Below are 17,386 nucleotides of genomic sequence, written 5' to 3'. Positions count from 1 at the left end.
ATTAAAGTGTCGCTGCTATTCAGCATAAACAAAGATAGCACAAGGAAAGGAATGCAAAAGAATCAGCCATTACAGCATATTTACAAAGGCAGCACAGAAATTGATGTTGGCTAAGGAGAGCAAAGGAAAACACATTATTTAAACACACAGATGTACATATGTATATGTATATATTTACACATACAGAGCTCACACACACACAAATATCACATAATAAAATGATATTAAAAAAAAAAAAAAAACCAAACACAGACCCTTTGCTCTCTTTAGGTCATTCTCATTAATCTTTTGTCTGTATGAAAATAAGTGGAACTACAGCTATCTGGCTTTGAAGAAGTATCTTCTTGCTTCAAGTAAAAAGTGTTAAATAAATTTTCAAAGACCACTTTTTTCACGGGTGTCTATACCAACCCATCTAGAATGCATAGCACACATAAATCCTGATCTTGCGCTGATGTCAGCCTGCCATAACCCCTCGTGCCTCTAGAGGAATTTCTGTGCTGAGATCAGGGTCCAGCCCGATGCCGGCTGGGTCATACCCTGCAGTGGTGCCAGGCACAGGTCTCCTGCTGACATCTCTGGAGGTTTTGCACCAGTGCTAGTGGCAGTCCGTTAAATTCAGGTCAAGTCACCCAAAATGCTCCAGCTTCCTTGTTTCCCAAATGCCTATCAGTTACTATATTTTTATCAGAAAGAATGACAGAGAGAGTTCCCTGCCAAAGGTTATCTCCAAGTTCATACTGTGTGTCCTTACACTGCCACATCCAATAAACTGTTAACGCTGCCTGTTCCAAGCAGGCTTCCCTGGGATCAGTTTTGTGGGGCCAGCATGAATTTGTGCAGGCTTCTGCAATATGGAGGACAAGCTGGGCTGGCACCACACCTTTTTGTGGACACAGCCAGCCTTCAGATGTTAGTGAAATGATCTTTCAAAGCTCAGCTTTTAACTGCTATTGTTGTTTTCAAGAACAAAAGAGACACAGGCAATCAGTCTGCTCAGCAAGAACACAGCTCACCCAGACACTTCCCCAAAGTCCTCTGTGCTGGCTTGAGATGCCGCAGAGAAGGGTGGGGGATGCTCTGTTCCTCTCAGCCTCCCTGAAGAGCACCAGCACTGGTGCTGGGGCCCACTGAAGGAACCATCCCACGGGTTTTGGTCTAGGTGGATGTTCACAATCACACAGAAGGAACTTTAACCATTTCTGTCTACCCATGTAGATCAAAGTTATTGGGTGGGGGGTGGGGGGTGGGGGGGTGGCTGCAGTGTAATGCTGTGACCTCCCAACAGTGGGAGTAAAGGTCATTTCTGACTCCTCTTATTTGAGAGGCAAGTCACTCCCAAAAGGTAACACAAGACGTTAATAAAGTCCTTCTTAAGCCCTCAAAGGTCCACCTTGATTTTCTATGCAACAGCTGTATGGGTTTACAATATATGGGAATAAACTGGTACACAGCCCATGCTCTTGTACTCGGCACAGTGATTGACTTTTCACCCTTTTAACTCTTTGTAAAGCCAGATGACCCAGGTTAGCAGCAGCAGGATGCTGCTCTGAAGTGTAATTATTTTGTAACTTGTATTTATTTTTTGGAATATCAAAATTTATGACAATCACTAAAGCAGATTGATTAAACCTTTAGCATAAACACACGATGATAGAGAAGTTGTTTTGCTGTCATTCCAAGGAAACATCTATTTGCAAAGTACATGGCAATATCAAAGAGCTCTCTATTGATTAAACTTTGAAAATAAAATTGCACCACTTATCATATGCTGTTTGCAAAAATGCCAATCATTATAATGCTCACATAAGCATACTGTGTGTTCCCCCTGAATGCGTTAAATTTATTGCTGAGACTCTATCCTGAGCTGCCTACATGTGGAAAAAATATCTTTCAGATAACACATTAACATTTATAACCAGTATTTAAAACTTTGCACGGTGCCATCTCAAAAGATAAGGGTCTTGTCAGCATTTCCAGTATAAGCCTCATTTCAGGGAATGGGAGGGAGGGAGTAGCAACACTGTATTTCAGCTATTTTAAATTACACCAGCAAGAAGCGTGACACACAAGTTGTCAATCTTTCAGAGATAGGTGCATCTTTCACCTTCACATTCAGTTTAAAAAACAGTGAAACTCTCAGTTCATCATTGTAAACTACCTGGCAAGTGCTACCATTTTGCTTGTGCATACAGCAGCCCACACAATTACAATTCTATATCTAAACCTTCATATTACAAAAGCATTTAAGATGTGGAACAAAAATTATACACTACTTTCTCACAGGTATACTTGCACTCTACAGAAGAAAAAAAGAGATAAGCAGAGCAATAGCTAACAATACAACAATGAGGGCTTGGTCCATGACTCATGTTATCAGAGGTTCCTGAAGTATCAAAATTTTAATAATAAAACTGAGTACAAAAGTTAATGACAAAAAGGGTAAAAATAACAACCAAAAATGTTTTTTGTGGGGAGACATTTGTAAGTGCAATGCATCTGTCTTTAAGACCAATTCCGCTATAGATACAGCGTAAATTGTGATTTTCAAAATGAGATCTATTAGCTGTTGATGTTGTTCTGTCAAAAGAAAAGATATCTGTATTAGAAAAAAAAAATATTATCAAAAGTAAACAAGCAGTTGTCATAAGGAAAGAGAGGCTTCAGAAAGCCACAACAGCTCTAAAGAAGAAAGTATTTCAATGCTTACACTTGAGATGATCAAGACCACTGACCAGTTTATAGCCAAATAGCTGTAAAGGAATGATCTCATCCCTGTATAATTCCAAGTGCATCAGTATAACCATCTAGAAATAATAAGGCCAAACATTTCTATCTGCAAAAGCAACAACAAGATTTCTAGTTAGAAAGCTCAAATGCTAACCAGTGTAGTGGCTGCAAAGCAAAAATACTCTGGAGCAAGTATGTGTGCAAGTAACTGTTTTGCCAGCAGTTTTCAAGATTCCAAGCCAGAGTTGATTACCAAAGCTGACTGAGCTGTCCTGTTCTCCTACCAGCTTCACTTGCTGCTTAGTCATGAAGTGGGTATTAAAAACTCCTGCTGTGCAAAGGATTTTATTGCTTTACAGGAAAAAGACTGATAGATGGTAAAAAAGGGTGCTAGGGCAGTTATTCGTAAGCTATATGCTCTGTAATGGAAAGAAATGCCACCAGTGTTATGAAATACATACACACACTTTAGATCGAGGCCAAATGCTCACTCTTGCCAAAGCTGTTCCACTCCACATGGAATCTAGTGGACTAGAAAGACACCACACAAGGAACAAGATCCCTCATGCGTGGCAGTTAGGACACATATTTATCCATTAACTATTCAACAGATTCAGATGTCCCCTGGCATCCAAGCTAGAAGGGAGATGACTAAACATCTTCAGCATCCTGGACCACAATCACTACAATATAAAGCAGAAGTATTATCATAACTTTTTCTCTTCCTGTTGTCCTTTCAGTTAATGTGCCATGCTTGGCACATCCCTGCTTTGCTTTGAAATGAATCTATCAATACAGAGATGGCGCTGAGGATGCCCAGGAAAACAACTTCAACCCCAGGCAAACTGTAATTTTAAAAATTAAAATATCAGGTAATTTTAAGCACCAGTAGAATTTGATTACTGTCAATAGGGGAGGAGACTCTGAGTATGTCTTTTTACTACCTGAGCACCTAAATCTCACCATAAAATGTCATAGTACATACTCAAGATTTGTGTGTGTTTTTGTGTAACCCACCAGAGTAGAAGTCAGCTGAAATCCTGGCTCCATGAAGTCAAAGGGAGATTTGTCAGTGGCTGAAGTCTAGGTCAGGATTTTATGTATGTTTGTATTGTGCTTTGTGCAATAACAACTCAGGGAGCTACTTCAGATGCCAAATAAATTTTAAGGTTTCCCTGGAGTTTGGAATTCTTTATTCTAAGTGATTCTCCCCAACATATTAATGCAACTACCATTCTCATAAGTTCTAATTGTCTCATCAATTTCTTTTCATGCCACTTTGAGTTATAAATCACAATTCAAAGTCATTATTTGTAACCAACCAGCCTCCACTAAGAGAAATATTATAGGGTATTTTTCACATAAATGATTACTGCTCAGAGACAGCAAAGTTTCTGGCTAAAGTGATGTGGAAAAGACTGCAGGAAAGCAGGGAATATTTTTCTTTAGTCAAAAAAAGAAGTCCTTAATTCTCAGACTTTTCTATGCTTGGAAAACCAGAACAGATACTATTTCTTCCTAAAAGCTACATCACTGTTCTTTTTTCTTGTTTTGTTTTGGGTTCTTTTTTTTTTTTTTTTTGGTTCTGATTTATTATACCCCCTTTTCAGAGATATACTGCTTGCTTTTTCAGTGTAATTTCTTCTGTCCCATCAACTCCTGGTAGCTTCTTCACCTGCACTGTGTTGAGTGACTAGCCATAAACTAGCCTCACCTCTGACACCAGAAACCACCATCTCAGCTCTGCAACCTCTTTTGCACCTATGTAACTTTACACAGGGAAGTACTCATTGAGCCTATGCAGAAACAAGGCCTTGAAATAGCCCTGCAAATAGTGGTGAGTGTCTGATCTGAAGTGAAAACATTTTCAAACCATAGGGCTATTCCAATCCATTGTTACTTGATATTTCAGGATCCTGCAAACAACAAGGAAAATGCTTAAGAACACATTCCCTTCCCGGCTCCTGACAGGCAGTTGAGGGAGCAGCCAAAACACAAATTTTCGGTTTTGAGCCAAACTCTGATGTGGATTTTTCTGATGGATAACAATGGATGAGTGTGGTGGGTTGACCTTGGCTGGATGCCAGGTGCCCATCAAGCCACTCTGTATCACTCCCCTCCTCAGCAGGATGGGGAGTGGAAGGAGAAAATAAAATGGAAAAAAACTCCTGGATAAAGATAAAGGCAGTTTAATAAAGCAAAATCAAAGGCCGTATGCAGAAGCAAATGAAAACAAAAGATATATTCTCTACTTCCCATCAGAAGGTGATGTCCAGCCTGCTAGAGAAGGTTTCTAGCCCAGGTTGCTACAGAAGACAAATGTCACAATAATGAATGCCCCCCCTCCCCCCCCCCCCCCGCCTTTCTCTTAGCTTTTATTGCCAAGCAGATGTCATATGGTATGGAATATCCCTTTGGTCAGTTTGGGTCAGCTGTCCTGTCCATGTCCCCTCCCAAGATCTTGCTCGCCCCCAGCTCACTGATGAAAGGGGAAATGTCAGCGAGACAGCCTTGATGCTGTAGGAGCACTGCTCAGCAGCAGCCAAGACACTGGTGTGTTACCAACACCTCTCTAGATACCAATACACAGCACAGAGCTGAGAGGGCTCTTGTGGGGAAAATTAACTCCATCTCAGCCAGACCCAACACAATGAGGCCAGGCTGCAACTTTTCTTCTGGTTGGGGCATTTCTCAGTCACTTTCTTCTACTGAAGAAGTGGGAAACTAAATCCTCTAATGACCACCACCTTTCAACAAATCTGGTTCAAAATATTTGTGAAGGAAAGGACCTTCACTAATAGCCAGACATATATACATACTGTGTACATACATAAAGCACAGCTACATTTCTGTTAGAAATCAGATGAAAAACACAAAAGCCAATGACTGCCCAAATTTTTCTTCAGTCAGTAACTCTTCACAAACATCTCATGGAACGAACTTAATGGAAGGAATTTTTGGAAACACATGGAGTCTGAAAAAATACTGTTTTTTTTCTACTCATCTCATTTTTTTCTGGAGCAAAACCATAAAAATGTGACCTCTGTACATAATGACAACTCAATGACACGGCTCTCATTCTGTATGTGGAATGTGAAATGCTGTGAACTGCTCAAAAATAATCCTCAGGCCATGATTATTCATAGAAATTATTTGGTGAGTAATTTCAATTAAATAAATTCAAGGAATCAAGAAAAAGTGGCTAAACTAATAGAATGCATTATTTATGATGAATAATTCATTTGGAGGAACTTTCCCCCCCAACAGTATTGCAGAAAGCCAGCTCAAAGCATAGGACACTGGAGTCCCACTTAAGCCCTGTTTTGAGGTCTTAATTGGGGGCTTTCATGATGAATCACTCTGGGCTGGCCCTCTGCCCAGGACTGAATTTCACCCATTGCTCCTGCTCCTTGCATATTGCTAGATATGTCATTAGAACAGTGGGATTTGGAGTCTTTCAGCTTTATTGCCATAAAAATAATAATATGGAAAGATTTCACTATGTTTCTTTTACTATTAATAAATAAAGGGAAGAAACCTCTCACATCAACCCACCAGACTTTCAACAGTGAACATTCATCATACCCATACATCAACTGCATTATGCAAATGAGCCCTATTGCTAAGGGATGTCCATTCAGTAAAGCAGGAAGACCTTATAATTTCATCAAGGCTCACTGAATTACTAAAAACACTTGTCTGCACTTGTGCTTGCATGATGGAATATTTCCAGTTAAAAACATTCACAGTATGTAACACGTAGATTATGACCCTGAGAAAATCTGAAAAATTGCACTTATAAATGGTAGTGGTAAATATTAGTGTAGACATTCACACATTTGAAATTAAAGGAACAATAAATCCATTGATGTTTTAAGGATGGAAAAAAACACTATTTTTTTGTTCTTGAGGCTCAGCAATGTCATCAGAAGATTCATCTCACTGTTCCTAGCAGAGAAAAAGACCCATTGACATGATGAAACAAAGCACTGCCAAAAATATTTAACCCACTTAATAAGACTGAAATGCATGCTTTTAAGTTAGACATTTGTTCAAAGATCTGATTCAAATCCCACTGAAATCAGTAGGAGTCCTCTCACTGACACCAAAGGGCTTTGGATCAGACATACTACTTTGCTGAATAGGATGAACACATCCATAAATATCAACCGTCTTAGAGTACTTTGCTGGGTCCCATGCTAAAAGGTGTGTGTGTGTGTACAAGGGAAGGGGAGATTTGTTTGTCTATGCAACAAAGAAAAAAATTGGGCTAAAAAAATAAAGTGCAGTTTTGGTTACATAGTGGTGTCTGCCAGTATCCCCAGTGCACAGGCTACTTGGGATGATTTCTGACAGCTCCTCTATCACATTTTCTGATGAAACCACTGCTACTGGCATTATAACTCATTAAATTTGCTTCTTAGTTTTAAGAGAGTTAGGGTTCCACATTAATGATACAAAGCATCAGAAATTGATAGTTTTACTGCTGCATTTTGCACCACCAGTGTAAAATCATGCTGTGCTGTTACAAAACGGATTACCCTGGATATACCAAAACAAATCATGGCAAAGTGTTTTTGCAAAAAATTATGTTGTAATTAGATAATGAGTCTCAAAACTGTGTATCCTTGGCCAGGATCTGAGTCCTTGTAGGAAATGGCAACTGAGGGAAGAATCACAAAACATGTTGATTTTAAATCATAGTTCATTAAATTCTTTATAAGGGAGGTAGTCATGAAACTGCAGTAAACAATTTTCTGAAGTAGCCCATGGCTCTCCATATGCTTGAACGGTTGGGGGAAATGGAGCTAAAAAATGTATCTGGAAACCAATGAAATTCATTACAGGTAACAGCAAAAGCAATTACTGACTGCCAGCAAAAAGCAACTGAGAGGACACCACACACTCAGAAGCCACTGTCACTCAGGAGTGCCCTGCTGCCCACAGACTGGTACATCCACCGGCTCTCCTCCCACGGAGGCTTCATTACAAACATCTCTCTCCTCTGCCTCTCCTGGGCATGCACTGCACCAGTTCCCTGTTGCTGGGCAGCACGGGTGAGCGGGGATGGGCACCAGGGCCATGGAGGGCAGCGCCCGCCAGCTCCTTCCTCCCTGTCTCTTACACTCACCCTCCTTCACTCACACCTTGCCCATCCCTTCTCCAAAGAAAGGAAGGGAAAGCCAGAGCCCCCGTTTTTGCCCTTTCTTTTACATCATACTTTCCAGTGCTGCTGGATGAGATAAAACATTGGATTACAAGTAACAATTATTTTGCACACTGCTCACTGCTAAATCTGGAAACTGTTTATTTCCTTAATAATTACTCTTAAGTGAGGCACAAAAATATCCCACTTACAGTACAGGAAATATTCCAGAAATGCACATACTCACAGAGGGAGAATGTCTCTAGCTACAAACAGGCACACATATACACACATGGGCATACAGAGAAATATCCCCTTGGAAAGCAAGAATATAGGGTACTTGTTGAATAGTAATAATTATTTCAGAAGCCTAAAAACTGACATTTAGTAGGAAACTCATATTATGTAGTTCAGGATCACAGAATGAGGAACATATGAGATCACTAAATACTTAAATTTACAAATTCCCATTGCTTTACCACATCAGTCATCATGTTTTGTTCACAAAAGTCAATACTGGCATCTATTTATAGTACATTAATAAATCCCTCCTTACCCACCACCAGCACCCAGGCTACCTTGATAGTTTCTAATGATCAGTAAAACTTAAATCCTGCTCTCCATCCAATTTGCGGAGATTTTTGCTTAGTTTCTTGCTGCACTCTTTTCCTTATTCAGTGAGACTTTGTGGATACATTTGTTCCTTCTTCATTTATATACAGAGAAGTAGAAACAGATAACCTGATCAGTAAAATTTTGTAAGTAGTGTTTAGCATCCATCTACAGATAAAATGTGGAGAAAGAAAATGATCTCCACATTTCCAGACTTACTCTGCTCCTTGATATTTACTCTCACAGAAGGTCAACAGCATGATGTGCACTAGACAGGAAGGGTAACCATCTGTGCCAAATTTTATGTTCTTATGCTTCATGCTGTGGTCTGGATTTTTTTTTTCCCCTGCCAGCAGATAGGTAAAGTGGTGGCTTTAGGACCATGAAGGAGCCAAGAGCTGCTTTGGTGTATGTACCAGCATAGGACTAACACAGGCTATATTAAGGTGGTTAAGGCTAGTATCAGGAAAGTATTTAGCTCATACTTGCTCTGCAGCAGTCTGGGAGTGTTCCCATGGGAAACAGGTATGGGATAATTACAGGCTTTTAAGCCAGCAGACAAGGATATCACAAGGATAAAAATTTCAAACTGAAGGTAGCCAGATGCAGAGTTGTACAGAAAGCACAATTTTTTACCTCTGGGAGATGAAAGCCATTGGAACAATTTACTAAACATTATGGCAGATTTTCATCATAGACAATTGCTCAAGTACGCCTGGATATTAATGTTATTTTAGGTTTTTGTTTTTCTTTTTTTCTAGGAAGTATGATCTAGTTTAAATAGTAATTAATTCAATTTTAGCTGAAGGCCTGGGTTATGCAAGATCCAAAAGCCACAATAGTTCCCTTATAATCTATGAATCTGTAAGTTCATGAATCTGTATGCAGTCTTCATGACTTTGCTCCAAAAAAGGGGATGGGGGAACACAGCAAAGTATTTAGGAAAAAAAGAAACCTTCACAATGCTTACAAATCAGGCGTAACACTGAGTTTTCCCAAACCCTCATAGGCTGCTGTATCAACGTGCCTCCTGGTCTTCCATTCCTGGAGGCTCCCAGTTAGTCACAGCCTGAAAATGTTCCCACATTCGACATGCAAAATAAAAAGGCAGTAAAACAGGTGGGGAAAAAAAGCTGTTCTTTTATACCCTGTTTTTAATTGAAGGGATTATAAAACACTTCAGGCATGCTGAGAAATCATGACTTTGTTCCTAAATAAAAAGCTGTAGCTATTTTTTTTTTTTTAAATCCTTGTTCCTCCTCCTACAACAACAGTTATTATATGCATGCATTTGCAGTGTAATAGAATCAGTATCATCTCTGTGTCTTATTACTGTTGCAATCCCCTAACATGCTGTTCCTTCCATCCCACATGAATCTGGTAATTACTGCTGAGGCATGCCATGCGTACACTTTCACTTCCAAGGCAGCATCAGCAGTTGCCACATACACATTTCCTGCATACTAGTAAACGCAGGCAAGTGGGACAGTATATGTTGCCCCATGAGCCAATTCCAGGACATGATACTTGCTCACCAGAGAGCTGCCTGTCACTGAAACTCACGGACATGAAACAGATGTACGCTGTGAGATGAGAGAAAAATGCACTGGACTGACTTCTGACTTCAGCTTTTGCTGTGGTGGAGCAAGCCCTGTGAGTGCTGGCAACGCTGTGCAGGGCTGCTCAGGTGAGGTATGTTGAAGGTAGGTTACAGGAACGTGTGTATGCCTCTGTACACGTGTCAGTGGGGCAGGTGTGTGTATGAATATGCTACCTTCAGGAAAAAAAAAAAAAAAAATCAACCTGAGTCTACCTTTACCTTCTCTTTTTAGTCTCATATCCCTAGACTCTGTTAGAAAGATCTGAAAAAAAGATTTGCTATTTTCTGTAACTACTCCAATTTTGCTCCCCAAACACCATGCTCTTAATGTTTAAATCAGAAAACAAACAAACAAAAATATCACAGAACAATAATCTGGCTGCAGTTGTATTAGTGTTGTAAAACCCCAGATCTGCTACACACATCCTTCCAGATCTTAGCAATTTTTGCTCCTGAATTCAGCTGGATAAAGAGAGTTAGAAATGGAGCAGCTCTGAGTGCATTTCAGAACCCCAATCTTGCTGAAATTTGTGCAGCACCACACCAAAAAGCATGTTCCAGTGTGGGATGCTCCAGCTTTTTCCACAACATCTCAAAATTTTAGATAGGGAAGTTGCAGCTGCTCCAATCCTGAGTGCAAACTCCAGCACTATTCCTGCCTAGCAGCAGCACTGCAAAGGCATCTGCGCTGGCTGCTGCAGGATGCTACCTTTTTCCGATCCCAAACCCCCATAAGAATAGACTGCTCATAAAAATAGACATTTCTGCTGCTTCTAAAATGTGGGCTTGGACACATTATGGCTAAAGAATAATACAGGGTGACAGTACCACTTTTGTAAAGTCCAGCACTCTTTTGGCAGCAAACCTCTATGTTCTAAAGACTAAGTGAAGTGCGTGTAGCTCCCTATAAAAATCTGGTAATAATTCACCCTGCCATATTAGCACTTTAAAAATTTATTGTGGAGTGTCTTTTTTTTTTTTTTTTTTTTTTTTTTTTTTTTTTTTTTCTCCTCAGGGTGAAACTGAAATTTTACCTTCCAGATAGAGACCAAGAACAGACATCCTTTCCCATCAAACAGATTTGTGCCTAGTGCAGGGTGCTTAATCGAAGTGACAATAACCCACATCCAACATCTTGTTCTTTTTAACGGCAGCCAAACGCCATACCATAACATTGCAATTTGGCAGCGGGACTCGTCTAGCCGGTGTGAACGATCCCGTTAGGTGTGGGTTTAGCTGCCAGGCACTCGGGTGAGCTTTCCAGAGCGCGCAGGGATTCAGGCACAGAGATCCAGGCACGGGGCTGCCGTTACCTGCCGGCCCAGTCGGGCGGAAGATGCTCAACTTCCCTGAACGCGCAGGAGCCGCCAAGGCGCCGGACAGAGCCCGGGGCGGGGGGGGGGGGGGGGGGGAGCTGCTGCGGCCGGAGCGGGGCAGCTGCGGATGCCAGAGCCGGGTTTTGCAGCACCCCTGCTCCGAGAGCCGGATTGTGCGTGCGTGGTGTGTGTGCGGTGTGTGTGTGTGCGTGTGTGCGGTGGGTGCGTGTGTGCATGTGTGCGGCGTGTGTGTGTGCGGTGGGTGCGTGCGTGCATGTGTGCGGTGGGTGTGCGCTTGCCGGCTGGCTTGTGGGGAAGAAGCTGCTTGATTTGATGCTCTCGGTTTTGAGGGCACGGATTTAGGGACTCGGGGCCAAAAAAATTCTCCGGACTGAGGTAAATTCGCTTGTTACCTTATCCCACTCCCCGGCTCCGAGTCCCCGCGCTGTCCTGGGCGCGGCTGCAGGTGCGGTCAGAGCGCTCCCCCGATGAGCAGCGGAGCCGGCTGCGGGAGCCACCGGGAGGGGAGAGCGGCGCGGGGCGGGGGGGGAGAATTTGAGGGGAGGGGGGGCTGGGAAAAACGTGTCCCCCCCGCCCCCGGCGTGACGTCAGCGCGGCTCCGTGCGGGGCAGCCGGCAAAAGCGCCGCGCTGCGCCGCGCCCCGCGCAGAGCCGCCCGCGCTCCCGCAGCGGCGTCGCCGCCGCCGCTCCTCGCCCCCCCCCCCCGCCCGGCCCAACTTCCCGCCGGGACGGGACGGCGGCTCCTCGCCGGGCTCCTCCTGAGGCGTGAGGCGGGCGATGCCTCTCGCCGCCGGGCGCCTGGCTCCCGGGGCGCGGCGGCGGCACTCGGCGGCGGCCCCGGCCCCTGCTGCCCCCTCGGGCGGCCCGAGAGCAGGTACGAGCCGAGGAGCGCGGCGGGGAGGCACGGGGAGCCGGGCGGGGAGGGTTTGTGGGCGTTTATTCTCCCTCCCCGGTTTAAAATCTGACAGTGAACGGGAGCTGGGAGCGGGGGCTGCCCCGGGACGGGGACGGGGCCGGGGCCGCTCTGCCGGCGGCCGCTGCGGCGGGCGGAGGGGTCGAGCAGCGCTGGGGGCCCCGGTTTTCCGAGAGCTCCCCGACGTGGCTTCCCCCACAGCTGCTCCGCCGGCGCTTTCGGAGAGGAAAAGGAGGGGTGGGGAGGGTTTCGGAGGAGTTTTGCAAGTCGCTGCCTTGCCGCCCCCCTCCCCCCACCCTTGCAACCTGCTTTGCCCTCCCCTTGCAGCCTCTGCTCCCGGCCGTTTTCACTGGGGATTTCTTCTTTCTCTCCTTACCTGTCTCAAAAGGTTTGACTGTAGGTACTGAAGCAGGGATCGACGGTGCATAAAGATGCTGAAGGGTGTTTGGTTGCTCAGTTTGTTAACAGTGGCTGGGATCTCACAGACAGAGAGTCGCAAACCTGCTAAAGACATTTGCAGCAAGAGCCGCTGCCCTTGTGAGGAGAAGGAGAACGTGCTGAACATTAATTGTGAAAACAAAGGATTTACAACCGTCAGCCTCCTCCTGCCGCCACCGTCCAAGATCTACCAGCTGTTTCTCAATGGGAACGCGCTGACCCGCCTGTTCCCCAATGAGTTTGTCAACTACTCCAATGCCGTGACCCTCCACTTGGGCAACAACGACATGCAGGAGATCCGCACAGGGGCCTTCAGCGGCCTCCGCACCCTCAAGAGGCTGCATCTCAATAACAACAAGCTGGAAGTGCTGAAGGAAGACACCTTCCTGGGCTTGGAGAGTCTGGAGTACCTACAGGCTGATTATAATTATATCAGTGCCATTGAGGCAGGGGCCTTCAGCAAGCTAAACAAGCTCAAGGTGCTGATTCTCAATGACAACCTCCTGCTGTCCCTGCCCAGCAATGTCTTCCGCTTTGTGCTTCTCACTCACCTGGACCTGCGAGGGAACCGTCTGAAGATGATGCCTTTTGCTGGTGTGCTGGAGCACATTGGAGGCATCATGGAAATCCAGCTGGAGGAAAACCCTTGGAACTGCACCTGCGACTTGCTGCCACTCAAGGCCTGGCTAGATACCATCACCGTGTTCGTTGGTGAGATAGTCTGCGAAACCCCCTTCAGGCTTCATGGGAAAGATGTGACCCAGCTTACCAGGCAAGATCTCTGCCCTAGGAAAAGCTCCAGTGATTCAAACCAGAGGGAAAAGCACCCTGTCCTCTCAGACCCACACATCTCGAGGCTATCACCCACAGCCAACTCTGCCATCAATCCCACCAGAGCCCCAAAAGCCAGTCGGCCACCCAAAACTAGGAACCGCCCCACGCCCCGTGTCACCGTGTCAAAAGACAGGCAAATATTCGGACCTATCATGGTTTACCAGACAAAGTCTCCTGTGCCCATCACCTGCCCAGCTGGCTGCATTTGTACTTCGCAGAGCTCAGACAATGGCTTGAATGTGAATTGCCAAGAGAAAAAGATAAGTAATGTCTCTGATCTCCACCCTAGACCAACCAGTCCAAAGAAACTTTACCTTACCAGTAACTATCTGCAAGTCATTTATAGAACCGATCTCATAGAGTACAGCTCTCTGGATTTGTTACATCTAGGAAATAACAGAATTGCAGTGATACAAGAAGGTGCCTTTACAAACCTTACAAGTTTACGTAGACTTTATCTTAATGGCAACTACCTTGAGATTCTGTACCCATCTATGTTCGATGGGCTGCATAGCCTGCAGTATCTCTACCTAGAATACAATGTCATTAAGGAGATCTTGCCACGCACCTTTGATGCTCTGAGTAATCTTCATCTGTTATTTCTCAATAACAACCTGCTTAGATCCTTGCCTGACAATGTCTTTGGTGGCACTTCCCTCACCAGACTCAATCTCAGAAACAACCATTTCTCACACCTGCCTGTGAGGGGAGTCTTGGACCAGCTCTCAGCTCTAATTCAGATAGACCTCCAGGAGAACCCTTGGGACTGCACATGTGACATCCTGGGGCTGAGGAACTGGATAGAGCAAGTCACTGACCAGAACAACCATCAGTCAAATCCACCTGTAGTTATCAATGAAGTCATATGTGAGTCTCCCACCAAGCTCTCTGGAGAGCATCTGAAATTCCTGAGCAAAGAAGTCATCTGCCCAGAGAACCCCAACTTGTCAGATTCTTCTCTCTTCTCCATGAACCAGAACACAGATACACCCCATCTCCTTGGTGTCTCGCCCAGCTCCTACCCAGAAATACACACCGAAGTTCCACTGTCTGTCTTAATTTTAGGCTTGCTGGTTGTGTTTATTTTGTCAGTCTGTTTTGGGGCAGGCCTGTTTGTCTTTGTCCTTAAGCGACGGAAGGGGGTACAAAGCATGCCCAGCAGTGCAAACAACTTAGATATAAGTTCATTTCAGCTTCAGTACGGGTCTTACAACACAGAGACCCACGATAAAACTGAAGGACATGTTTATAACTACATTCCCCCTCCTGTTGGACAGATGTGTCAAAACCCAATCTACATGCAAAAGGAAGGGGATCCAGTTGCCTATTACAGGAATCTCCACGAATTTAGCTATAGCAATCTTGACCACAAAAAGGAAGACCCCACCAGTCTTGCATTTACAATCAGTGCAGCTGAATTACTGGAAAAGCAATCCTCACCAAGGGAACCAGAGCTTCTGTATCAAAATATTGCAGAAAGGGTCAAGGAACTCCCCACTGGAGGATTAGTTCATTATAACTTTTGCACCTTACCCAAAAGGCAGTTTGCCCCTTCATATGAATCAAGACGCCAAAACCAGGACAGGATAAATAAAACTGTTTTATATGGAACTCCCAGGAAATATTTTGCAGAACAGTCTAAACCTGAGCATCCTTTACTCCAAGGAAAGCTACAAACGGAACCAGACTACCTCGAAGTTCTGGAAAAACAAACTGCAATCAGTCAACTGTGAGGGGGGAGGTGGGAGACAAAGGAAAGTTTTTAAATGAGCTCAGCATCATATTTGATTGAGTCTGAACTCAATGCTGATGTCATCTGTTGCATTCCCAACATTTCCACTTTTTAAATTAGAGAGGGAGTGAGAGAGAAATGGAATCCTTACAGCATAGCAGGGATATGATGTTGCTTCTGCAACGTTCCCTTTAAGTTATTTCTATCTCTCTCTCCTTTTGACCCTTCTGTAGGAACTGTCACTGCAAATGTATGTTTCTGTAATAGATCTTGCATAATTCTTTTTTATTTGGAAGGAAATGAGGAAGGGAGTCTTTGGGTTTTCTGTTTTTTTTTTTTTTTTTTTCCTTTTAATTTTAAAGTGGAAACTTAATGTATTATGTAGAAGATCTCCAAAGATCTCTTTTCCTGGACTATGACTTTCTTTTGTAAATAATAATATACAGTACTGCTGTTTCAATTACCAAGTATAGCCACTGGGCGTCACTTTTTTGTGTTAAAGTGCCTTTGCACTTTATAGTACATTATTACTTAATTGTTGCTCTTAGCTTTGATAAATTGAACCTATTTTAATGTGTTGTATTTTTGAAATTAAAAAAAATTGTAAAATAGATCTATATGTCAGCTGCATTAAATCAGAAGGTTTGATTTATAGGAAAGCTGCCATTCTTTAAATTAATCTAGTTCTAGGACTTTACAGACTCAAATGTAAATTATTGGGGTATTTTTTTCCCTCTAGGTTTGTTTAGAGTGATTCACTGAAATCAGCTGAGAGGATTTAGCAGCATACAAGAGGTTATCAAATGCCTCAGCTGGGAGTAACAGCTTATTAATAAAAGACGTTTAACACAATATCATAGTGAACTGAACAATTAATGTCCTTCTTAATACATTGCATTGCAGATCTAACACAGCAATGTTTAGTGGTTTAAGATTATTTTCATACTTAAGAGAACGTGACTCATATTTTATGCATTAAATTAGGAATTTTTATACATTTTATGACAGAGTTTGTACTTGTAACTTTTTTGGACTGAAATTAACATGTCCTTTTCCTGCCAGATACATTTTTTGTTGTTGTTTGTTTTTGTTTTTGTGTGTTTTTTTTTTTTTATAAGCAGGGACACCAGCAGGGGTCATCCCACACCTCATTACATTTATTAACAGATGAACCAATGCCAAAGGTAAAATTTGAACCTGGGTCTCTGGAGTTCTCCAAATCAAGGTAGCAGAAATCAGTATGTGCATCACAGTAACTTTCAGTAGTCTGAACTATGTCAAGTTTGCAGTCTCTAAAGCAAAAGTAATATTACAGTAATTTTAATCTACTAGAGAAAACTACTATTAAGTTCGTTATTGTAAACTTTGTAAAATGTTTTAACTGAATTCCATTCTCAACATTGGTTTTCTTAAGCTCATCATTGAACAAATGCAGTAAGTCTTCTTTGCCATTAACTCAGACCTGTTTTACTCCAAGCTTCACGTTATCACCTTCAATTTACATTTCCTTCCTGAAGAATATTGAAACCATTTTTATTAACAAGTATACAGTCAAACTTTATTAAGCCTTATTAGCTTCTAAATAATTTTTAGATGCAAACATTATTGTGTGATTTAAACAAACAGCCCTTATTTACAACAAAAACAGTTTTGTTTTGTCTATTGTAAATCCTTATGCAACTGGGATGGTGATCTGCATATAAAGTAGGCCAGGCTTTTCAATTCCTTATTAAAGCAATTGATGGAGTCTGAAAGAAGCACACTGTTTCCTTTTCATAAATAGGTTACTGCACATAATAATCCTTTATTATCATGCGGAGATTGAAGTGGCCCCTGCTGACTGATTTTTAGAGCTTTACTATAGTTAATACAGTATCTACAACTTTCAGAAATTTTCAGCAATAGCATTTGAGCTATAAATAACTACAGTCAATGTTGTATACTCAGGACTTTGCCAAAAGGAAGTTGCTTTATATTTAAGAGCTAAAGAGGCTTTGCATGTACGTTGCCAGATACCTGAGTCATGCAGTAAACTGTCTTCTAAT

General features: G+C 42.9%; 1 protein-coding gene and 1 long non-coding RNA gene across 5 annotated transcripts in view; one reads left to right on the top strand and one right to left on the bottom strand.

The window, feature by feature from the left end:
* The window catches only part of LOC116960556, a 27,471-nt gene extending 15,544 nt beyond the window's left edge, over positions 1-11,927 (bottom strand). For all 3 annotated transcript variants that reach the window (XR_004406454.2, XR_004406453.2, XR_004406452.2), the window contains exon 1: positions 11,818-11,927. This is a non-coding gene — a long non-coding RNA (uncharacterized LOC116960556). The remainder of the gene's footprint in view (positions 1-11,817) is intronic.
* Positions 11,563-17,386, top strand: SLITRK2 (SLIT and NTRK like family member 2). Of its 2 annotated transcripts, none has more exons than XM_032988277.2 (2): positions 11,563-11,800; positions 12,726-17,386. In XM_032988277.2, the coding sequence occupies exon 2, from the start codon at positions 12,769-12,771 to the stop codon at positions 15,340-15,342; it is 2,574 nt and encodes an 857-aa protein (XP_032844168.1). In that variant the 5' UTR covers positions 11,563-11,800; positions 12,726-12,768; the 3' UTR covers positions 15,343-17,386. The 2 variants fall into 2 exon arrangements, with proteins under 2 accessions (XP_032844168.1, XP_042663272.1); XM_042807338.1 differs by lacking the exon at positions 11,563-11,800 and adding an exon at positions 12,084-12,298.

This window comes from Tyto alba, unplaced genomic scaffold, assembly GCF_018691265.1.
Source record: "Tyto alba isolate M040663 unplaced genomic scaffold, T.alba_DEE_v4.0 Super-Scaffold_5, whole genome shotgun sequence".
Classification (NCBI taxonomy): domain Eukaryota; kingdom Metazoa; phylum Chordata; class Aves; order Strigiformes; family Tytonidae; genus Tyto; species Tyto alba.
Note: the sequence above shows the minus strand (reverse complement) of the source record. Positions and strands in the feature narration are given on the sequence as shown.